We start from the raw sequence: 10458 nt of genomic DNA, 5'->3' as shown, positions 1-10458 counted from the left end.
TCAGTGTTGACATTGTGGAGGACTATAAATACCTTGGAGTACACATTGACAATAAACTGGACTGGGCTAAAAACACCACAGCACTTTACAGGAAGGGCCAGAGTCGTCTCTATTTTTTGAGGCGACTGAGGTCCTTCAACATCTGCCAGAAAATGCTGAGGATTTTCTATGAGTCTGTGGTGGCCAGTGCGATCCTCTATGCTGTTGCATGCTGGGGGAGCAGGCTGAGGGTCGCAGATGCCAACAGACTTAATAAACTGATCCGTAAGGCCAGCAATGTTGTGGGGATGGAGCTGGACTCCCTCAAGGTGGTGTCGGAGAGGCGGATGCTGTCCAAGATAAAGACAATGTTGGATAACACCTCCCACCCACTCCATGACATGTTGGTCAGTCACAGGAGCTCGTTCAGTGAGAGACTGAGATTACCGAAAAGCACCACTGAACGACACAGGAAATCATTCCTGCCTGTGGCCATCTCCCTGTACAACGCATCCACTTAACACACTGTTTGCTGCTACAACTACACATGTTTCTTTTCCAAATATTTATTTATAAGTGACTTATGTATGTATGTATGTATATATATGTATATATTGTACTATTCTTAGTTAGTGTATTGTCTGTCTTGTCTTAATGTTGGTTTAAAATGGAGCACTGTAACAAAAAATAATTTCCCCCAGGGATCAATAAAGTATTCTGATTCTGATTCCTGAGAATTTTTTCATCTGCAAATGTTCAGAACTGTATTTTGTTATCTTACTCGTTACTATATTTGCATCTGGACATACATAAATTACATCTTGCATTGCTTACATTTAAACACTTCAAAGTGATAATTCAAAAACTGATTAAAAAAAAACATTTTGTTTTCCCCATTCAGCTATAACATTGTGATCTTTGGAGGTATTGATGGCTTTTCTCGTAAGGTAAGTTTAGTTTAGTAAGTAAATCAAATGTAATATTTACATGGAAGTTTCCCATTGTTCTTTTTCCTATAAAGATTATGTATCTCGGTGCTGCTTCCAACAATCTGGCATCAACAACACTGGCATTCTTCCAAAAATCAATCGAGAAGTTTGGTTTTCCTCTCAGGTAATAAGTGATGCATTTTATTATGGGTTAGGTATTTTCTTACATACCTTTTGTAAGACTACATTTGGATATTTCATTAAAAGTTGTTTAAGATGATTCTAACTTGCCTCAACAGGCCAGCTCTGTTCTAGGATGCCCTCTGGACCCAGTGGAGGTGGTGAGTGACAGGAGAACGGCGGCTAAGCTGTCATCCCTGTTGGACAACATCTCCCACCCCATGCAGCAGACTGTGACAGCACTGAGCAGCTCCTTCAGTGGGAGACTGCGGCACCCACGGTGTGGGACGGAGAGATTTCGCAGGTCTTTCCTCCCCACTGCTGTCAGACTCCATAATAAAGACTTTAACTGATCAAGCACACACATCCATACATATGCAATAATACCAAGTGCAATAATCCTTTCTGTCATCGTTGTATTTTTACTCAGTTGTATATAGTATTTGTATTCTATTTTTATCTTATTGTATATTTATTTTATTTTATTCTACTGTATATAGTATTTTATTCTATTCTGTACAGTTGTGTACTGTATTTATTCTTATTGTATTCTAATCTTTGCCTCATAACTTTTGCACTGTCCACTTCCTGCTGTGACAAAACAAATTTCCCACGTGTGGGACTAATAAAGGTTATCTTATATATATATCTCTAATTTCAAATGATTGTTATGGTGACTTGGGGATATTTAAGAATAAAAAAAAATTAATTCAACACCTTTACCAAACACTGCTGTTATGTAATTGGATACAAGGGGTGAGATAGTAATATTTTGCCTCCTTGGCTGTAACTCCCTGACATTACAAGGGTAATCATTTTATGATGTCGGGTTCAGTGTTACACCATGATTTCAAATTCAATATCATCATCAATAAGAATTAGTATTATCATTTCAGAGTTGTAGGTAACCACTTTTAAATGCCATAGACTACTTATTTGTTTAATTTGATGTAAATATTTTTGCAAAAATATTCTAAAAATTGTCTCCTTACACAGATCATAATGATACAAGATGGCACTTGCGTAATTTCCAACAAATACAATAAATCTAAGTAATTACTACTAACCTGTGAAATCCTAAAAAATGTTTTAACAGCTGTGTTAAATTAAACTTCATACTGACACATGCTGGAAAGTGCATTCATGAGACAATTTTTCTGATGCATTCAAGAGCAGTAGCAATGAAAGATTTTAAGGATTCTTTTACAATTTGTTTTTCAAACTTTGCTTAAGGCATATACTGTTCTTTATTATCAGATCTAAGTTTGTTTAAAGCTTCGAATGTTTTGGGGTACGATTCTTTGTTTTCAGGGTTTGTGGCGACCACGGAGGGGAAAATGTGGAGGTTGCACGGCTGATGTTTACTGTTCGTGGCACAGGAAGAGGCAGTTTCATTTCAGGAAAGAGTGTGCACAATCAAAGGTTTGTTCTCATAAAATACTGTCCACCTCAAATGTTTCTGACATAAGATGGAAGGTGTTGCATCTTTATTTCCATTATTTAAAAATACATACATTTAAAGGGTATAGTTTTATGAAAGTTTTACAGTAAAATGTCTTTAGAGAACAGTGCCCTATCCAGCATGATATACTTTCTGATATGTATCAGGTGTTCCTTTTTTTTTTTTTTTGGCAGTTTTTGTTGTTTTTTCTTTCAATTTCCATTACTTACCCCTCAAGGAAGAAAATATTGGACAGGTCCTACAAACCCCAAAGAGCCTTCAGGAATGTGCCCTATTTTTTAGTTATTCACGCACCTTTTCCAGTCTGTTCCTTCCTTCCATGAATGTTCATTCTGTGTTAATGGTCTGGTTGTCATCTCATGTTGCCACTGATCATTACAACCCTTTTGGCACCTTTTAAGTGATATGCCTGGGTCCTTCCTACATGCCCTGATAATGTATTATTACTGTTGTCATGCACACATTTCATGTAGGGTTAGAAACAAGCAGGGAATTTGTCATACACACCAAGAAAAGCCATACCTAATTAAATATTTTTTATATATTATTTCAGAATAGAGCGACTGTGGAGAGACCTCTGGGTGGCCGTTACATGCATTTACTACGATGTTCTTCACAACCTTGAGGAAGAGGGCCTTCTTGACATTTCAAATGTTGCACACCTCTTTTGCTGCCATTACATCTTTCTTCCTCGACTGGAGGATGATTTGAATACATTTTGCAGTGGATGGGACAACCATCCACTGCGAACAGAAAACAACATGAGTCCCAACCAGCTGTGGGAGTTGGGTCACAGATATCACCCTGTTCCTGTTCCAGAAAACACACAGGTAAAGGTGCACATTTTTAGTACTCTGATTCCTATATACAATTATTGTTTCCTAATTTTGCTTGTTCGTTGCAGGGCTTCCAGATTCCAGACATTGACTGGGAGGACAGTGGCCTATCTTGCCATAACCATTGTTGTTCCGAACACTGACTGTCCATTGACAGAAGAACAAATGACAACTTTACAGGGCGTTGTTAATCCAAGAGCGGCATCCCAGTCCTTTGGTGCGGACATGTACATTATGGCTGTTCAGTTTTGTTAGCAATTCATTTAGAATAGGAAAGCTACATACAGTTGCAGGAAAAAGTTTGTGTATCTTGTTGAATTTCATTAATTTCTGCACAATTTGGTCATGAAATGTAATCGGATCTTCATCACGGACATCTGGACAATCAGTCTGCTTAAACTAAACCAACTCAAAGAATTTTCAAGGATTTTTTCATTAACATAATTGTGTATAAGCAGTTCTGATTATTGTGACTTATGTCATGAAATGGGATCTGATCTTCAAATTGTGCTGAAATCTGAGATTACACAGGGTTCACCAACTGTTTCAAGCTATAAACTTCACTATAAGTAACAATTTTTAGTAAAGCTTCGTAATGTAAACACTGAAGAATTAGGAGAGAGGGAACTTAAAAATATTGATTCACTCAGAAAACTAAATAGAAACTGCTTGTCAGTTTGAATGTTATGTTGTAAAGCAATATTTGACTGAAGGCTGATGGTTGGAATGTTTCAAAATTAAAACAGCAATGTAAGTCAATCTTGTCCTTTTATTTTGATCAAGATGCATGCAAGATGTCATTGACAAGGTAAACTTTCAAGACATTAACAGTTTTAAAAACTACTTAAAGGCATTTTCAACCGAGAACTGAACCAAGAACCAATGTTGCCTGCACAGAGTAAATGGCATCAGAGAGGCCCAGTAGATGTGAACATTTATATTCCAAATCTTAAACAGAGACTTGTACACCACTACCTTGCATTATGGGAATGACTCAAATGAGTCCAAACCCTGAGTGGCAGGTTTCAGAGCAGGCAATGAGGTCTTCCTTAAAAGTTAAATAGTCCTTGTAGTGGTATGGAATGCGCAAGGTCTCATAGCAGGTGGCAGCAGTTGGATGTCTGCCATCCACTAGCTCCACTGTGAGACTTTTTGGCACAATCTCCCATCCAGTCCAGAATTTTAGGACATTTGTCAGCTCACTTGGTGTTGCTGTGAAGAAAAAAAGAGGTTTAACAACCTTGAAAAAAATCCAACCAATATATTTTTAACATTACAATAATATTGGTATTCTACGGAGCCCCGCAGGGGACACGGGAGAAAAAAAAAAAAATTAAGACGGACTTTTGCGAGATCTCGCAAAAACAAACTCGGGATCTCGCAAAAGTATTGCGAGATCTCGCAAAAGTCCGTCTTAATTTTTTTTTCTCCCATGTCCCCTGCGGGGCTCCGTAGTATTCCCCTCCTGCAAAATGGCAAACCTACCATTTAGAATAAAATGCCTCATGTAGCCTGTGATTCGGCATTTATTTTGAAGAGGACAGTCATCATCTTCATCTTCTGGCCACACGATCCACTGAAGAAGGACCTGTAACAGAACAAAGTATACCCTTAAAAATACTGCTGCACATTTTTCAGATTTCCATGGATTTTGTCTCTTCTTGTTTTGGGGAGTTCCCTTCCCTATAGCCATATTTTATCTAATTAGTCACACCTGTTCTTAGCTCACTATCACCCACTTAGCCTTATGGTCCATGACTTGATTTCTTGAATAAATTTCTATAATAATCCATGTTTTGTGCTTTTTGTGTTCACTTGGATCCCCAAACCTCTACATAGTTTTGACTGTATCTTAAAAGAAGAAACTGTCTCAAACAAAAAATGAAAATAGAAATTAATTTTTTTTTTTCAAATTCAAACAACAGTAATGGCTAAATATATAATTAGAAAATGTGTATTACCAAATAATTACTAATGTATTTTAGTCATGTCTTTTTCAAATCTACAAAATCGTTTTCTATATGTAAATCATGCTTTTTGAGCAGTTTTATTTTTACAGGACTAAAGAAAAACTGCTGTAAAGATGTATGGTCCACAAGAATATGTTCATTTTTAGTATTTGTGCATTTTATTTGTAAAAATGAATACAGCTTTGTTATGGTAAGTTTATTATTTGATACATAATTCTTGGTAAATGCCAAATTAAAATTGCAATTTTTTCACTTTGTAGAATGACTCAAGTCTTCATAGTTTGCTTTGGACTACATTTTCTACAACGCACAGTAAAATGTTATTAATGAATACAGTATTTAGGAACACAAAATTTACCTCAGGATTCACAGCAGCCAACTCTTGTGGAAAGAGTAAGGGCACCGTGTCAGGTCGCTGGGTCAGCAGGGTCCACATATGGGTTTCTTTAAGTCCCCTTCTCAGCTGTTTTATCGACCTCGTCACTCTTCCAATGACCTAAGGAAAAACGTTAACTAAACAGTAACACAGAAATATTTTACTTACTTTTCAATTCACTCACAGAATGGAGTAATAATTTCTCAAACAGCCATCTCCTGTTGTTCTCTGTCAAGGGGGGGGAGGTCCCATGCATATGCCAGATCCTGAACACGTTTTCTCTCTTCATCCGACAGCTTGGATTGCCCTTCAAGCTGTAACCCATAAGACAGTAATTCAGACAGAAACAAGAACTATAAATTCCTAATTCCTCATACATAAAATTTTTAAAAAAAGACAAGTTTAAAGTCTCAGACCATGTCTCAATGGCAGAGTTTTTGATCTAGAACAATTTTAAAGGATTAGTCCAGGTTAGACATGTTTATAACTCATACGGGGCAATGTATAAACGTTCCCTCATTTAAACATAAAAACCTACAAGCTGAATTGTCCCTCTCAGGTCTAGATCTGGACAGTCCTCGGGTGTAACGGTGGCAGTTTCAGGACTACCACCAAGTAGGACATGCACAACGGCTGGGCTAAGTCCAGATAGGCATGGGCCTCCATGAAGAAAGGAGTGCCCTACCATCCTCCCTGCCATAAGGAACATATCACTCTCCACAAGAAAGTGAGCTGCTGATGGTATGTAATGGCCTGGCTCTCCCTCAAAAAGTGGAGTAACATTAGAGTTTGCTATGAGATAAATGAAAAGAAAGGAAAAAAAAAAGAAGAAGATTACTTACACACAATACAGAGGTTTTCACAAAATAAAGAGACAATTAACTTGTGAAAAGTTATACAATATAATGATCATCAAACATAGGTACGGTCAACCAAAACAAACTAACCAAAATTGATGCAAAAACCAGACATCAGCTTCTCCATGCATGTTGATAAGAAAAAACGTATTACTCCTTGTCCGATAGCTGTATCCCCTGTTAGATCACCAAAATAAAATACAAATAATACAAATAATTATTTCAAGATATATTTATGTATCATTTTCAGAAAATTTACCCTCAAGCCTGCACTCCAAGGGACGTGCCCATTCAACATTGGGTCTCTTGTAGAATGAGATGAGGGCCATGTCCTGATCAGCTACACTTTGTCTGATGTCCATTGTGAGACGTAATGGGCTCTCCATTTCATGCATGTCCAAAGCATTCTTTGCACATTCATATATGGCCTTTGAAGAGTCCAAAACAGTTAACCAGCCTAAAAGAAAATAGAGGTGATTATAATTGGATATAGTCTGTATATCAAGTTCTATCTAGATACTATTACAAAAAGATTATGTTTTATCCTTTGAAGGATTGTCTAAAGTAGTTTGAATATGAGGCTATCAAAAATAAGAAATCCATTGAATGGATACAAACTAATGGTTTGATTTCCAGGAATTGTTCACATTAGCTGTTGATTGTTACTAATCAACACCTTCCTTACATAACCTGTGACTAAATGATTGACCTACCATCCCTGACTTCACAAGTAGTTCCAGATGGTCCTGGCATATCTGCTAGCCCTTCCTCAATTATTGTATCTTCATGCCCCTTTTCATTTCGTGAGCTACTATCAAAATATGTTGTTAAATTTCATTCAAGGCTTAAATCCAATGACAATAAAAATTGCAATTTTTGTTGCTAAATACCTTTCTCCACATGAAGAGGCATGCAGCTCAATGAGGTCAGAGTGAAACATATCTGTGCAGACAGGACACTGCTGCAATGGTGCTGTTGTGCAATAAATTTTAAAGGACAAAGTTTAATTTTTTTAACATTTAATTTTTCCTTCTAGCTAGCTCTTAACACTTTATGTTTTTGGGTAATATGTTAGTATGAAATTGTCAAAAAAACCTACATTCCTTTTCTGTAGGTTCATCACCATCTAAATTCACCACAGTACTTTCACTGGGAGTTTCCAAAGGAGGACAGGATTTTAGGTGTTCTGACAGAAGTTGCAGTGGAACACCTATGCCACACTTCTGGCATTTTGCTTTTGGCATGCATCTGAAGGACTCATCGCTTAGTGGTACAGGGTCATTGCTAAGTTCCTCTTGAATAGGAGCAATATATACATTTTTACCCCCACGACTGGCAGCCTTTAGGATTGTCCCTGTATAGCCAATATCAGCTGGAGGAACCAGAGAGAGTTTTCGGGTTCCCCAACCACCTGTATAAAAGCAAATTGCAGCAGATTATTCTGATCATGAAATATATCCAATGCCTCAAGAAAAGTGAAAAAGAAAAGTATCTTCAAAACTACTCAGAATTAGGAATTCACAACATGCGGTGAAAAGGAACTTGTCTTAAAAGTACTTATTAAACAGCAGGATCAGTTTCTAGTTTAATTACACAGTGCAGAATTCATACACACCCCCAGGTTTGAACAGCAGCCAGCCACCTGTTACCTCCTTCAGTTTGGGAAACAAATCATTCAGGGCGTCCCTTAACTGAAAGCAATAATACAAATACAATCTCTGAGTCCAAAGAAATTACACATTTAACATTAATTATACCCCTGTATATACTAAGAAACGGTAAAAGAACCATGCATTTACAGTGCAAACTGGATATAATAAAAAAATCTTTTTCAATCCAAAATTTACAGTTACATTTTCATGATTAATGATGAATATCCAATAATAATATTATTTTTTGTAAATGCCACCTGTGACTTGCAGTGATGGTCACCTTCAATAACACTTTTATTAAGCGAAAACTTCTCAGTTTTGATCAGTGAATAAAAAGAATAAGTTTATACCTCTTCATGTGTTGTGCTCTCATCAAGATGTGCTGTTCTTTGACCCATCCCTGCCTGTGTGTGGATATATTTTTCATGTTCTGTTGGGGTCTTCTCCATTTGTTTTGGGAGCAAATAAAATACCACTTCAAGAGGTTTAGGCTTCTTAGCAGGCACCAGAGATTTAGCAGGGAATCGCCTTTTCCCCTTTCCTCTTGAGAAAATACCAGGAAAAGACCTGTCCCAAACATTTTAACAAAATTATTTAAAAGCGACTATTATGAAATGCTTTTTTAGTTTGTTTATACAAATTCAACACAGCACTAACACTGCAGTATACACAGAAACACGGAAATATAATAAAAATAATAAAAATAATAATAATAATAATAATAATAATAGCAGCACCTGAAAAACACAAACATTCAAAAATAAACCAAAACATCAGAACTCAAAATACTGGGTCGAAACAAGCCAGATCCGTGACAGACTCAGAACTACCAAAAGTATATTTTTATGTGATTGACTGTTGTTGTAATTCAAGCCCTGAGTGTAGAGCAGGTAAGATATAAAGTTCCATCCTAAATTCCATGCTCATGCTGAGTGTTTAGTTTATGACTTTTTCACCTGGTCATTTCTTGCTGAAGGGATGGTCTTTCAGGGTTGACCAAGCTGGTACCCTGGCCACCTTGACTCTGTTCTCTGCAAGAAATAAAATCATATTCTCGTGTGTGTGTGTGTATACACACACACACACACACACACACACACACACACACACACACACACACACGTATATGTGTGTATATATTAGGGGTGCAACGATACACAAAATTCACGGTTCGGTTCGATACTTTGGTGTCACGGTTCGATATTTTTTCGATACAAAAAAAAATGTTCATGCCTTTTTAATTTGTCATTTATTAAAATTATAAATATATATTTTAACTCAAAAGTACAGTTTTTAAATTTAACCCTAACCCTTGTGCGTGTTTTTTATTTTGACAGCGAATGCGCACCTGCGGACCACTTATGTGCAGCCCTGGTTATTTAGCTCATCACATCGCAGCGACAGAAATTCTTTTGTCCATGAAACCATAAAGCTGCACTTTCTTTTTGCCTTATAGTCTGATTTGTCATAACTTCTCCGTTTTGTGGTAAGCTTTTCTTTGGCTGTCACTTCTTCACCCTGACCTGTCTTATTTGGCTCAGCAGAACTAAAATATATATCTGTCTGTGAAGGTTCTCAGTCATCCAGGTCATCGTAGTCAAATATATATCCTGCTGCTTTTACACGCGCACTCACATAAGCTCAGCGATTCTCTGCGCGATCAACCTCTCACATGTGTAAGCTGCGGGAGATTTCACTTGTCATGTTTGCATAGTAAGCTAACGATTAATAAGACGATGTCAGAGGAATTGGTGCACAAATTATCATCACTCACAGATCAGTGCTGTCGCTCTCTATACACAGTTCGCACGATTGCAAAGTGAAAGCAAAAAAACAAGCGCAAATTCAAACGCGATTTCAATATGTCACATATTGACAGTGGCTCACCGATGCCAATGACATAATTACCCAGCTACATTTCTGAAAGAATGCAAAAGCATTGACATATATTTTTCCTACAATAGCCCGACGGGCAGGGAAGAGATAGATTTTGGTAGCCCGACTGAAAATATCGCTAGCCCCGGGACGTCGGGCTAGCGATATTGCGAGCCCTGTATCTGATTGAGGAATCACTCATCTTTGGAAAAGAGAGTTTATTACAGAGAAATGGCTCTTTCCAAAATAAAAGCTATACTATCCGCTTCTTCTGGGCTATATTCTCAGCAGCATATTAAACACATAAGGAGAATCATGTGCCAACAGCTGTCTAAATGACTC

The 10458-nt window shown here is 37.3% G+C and overlaps 1 protein-coding gene across 2 annotated transcripts in view; it reads right to left on the bottom strand.

Annotated features, from left to right (window-relative positions):
* Positions 1 to 4137: 4137 nt before the first annotated feature.
* The window catches only part of LOC113032268 (uncharacterized), a 39163-nt gene continuing 32842 nt past the window's right edge, over positions 4138 to 10458 (bottom strand). The window contains exons 7-19 of one of the 2 annotated variants that reach the window (XM_080295737.1): positions 9198 to 9272; positions 8592 to 8808; positions 8205 to 8280; positions 7689 to 8000; positions 7480 to 7561; positions 7303 to 7400; positions 6849 to 7046; positions 6680 to 6766; positions 6271 to 6524; positions 5917 to 6046; positions 5715 to 5852; positions 4872 to 4974; positions 4138 to 4598 (exon numbers count right to left, since the gene is read on the bottom strand). In XM_080295737.1, coding sequence (XP_080151863.1) covers positions 5936 to 6046; positions 6271 to 6524; positions 6680 to 6766; positions 6849 to 7046; positions 7303 to 7400; positions 7480 to 7561; positions 7689 to 8000; positions 8205 to 8280; positions 8592 to 8808; positions 9198 to 9272 — 1510 coding nt within the window. In that variant the 3' untranslated portion in view covers positions 4138 to 4598; positions 4872 to 4974; positions 5715 to 5852; positions 5917 to 5935. The remainder of the gene's footprint in view (positions 4599 to 4871; positions 4975 to 5714; positions 5853 to 5916; positions 6047 to 6270; positions 6525 to 6679; positions 6767 to 6848; positions 7047 to 7302; positions 7401 to 7479; positions 7562 to 7688; positions 8001 to 8204; positions 8281 to 8591; positions 8809 to 9197; positions 9273 to 10458) is intronic. The other variant, XM_080295739.1, reaches the window with a different exon arrangement.

The sequence above is a fragment of the Astatotilapia calliptera genome, chromosome 22, assembly GCF_964374335.1.
Source record: "Astatotilapia calliptera chromosome 22, fAstCal68.1, whole genome shotgun sequence".
Lineage (NCBI taxonomy): Eukaryota > Metazoa > Chordata > Actinopteri > Cichliformes > Cichlidae > Astatotilapia > Astatotilapia calliptera.
The sequence above is the reverse complement of the archived record's forward strand: the minus strand, read 5'-3'. Positions and strand labels throughout refer to the sequence as shown.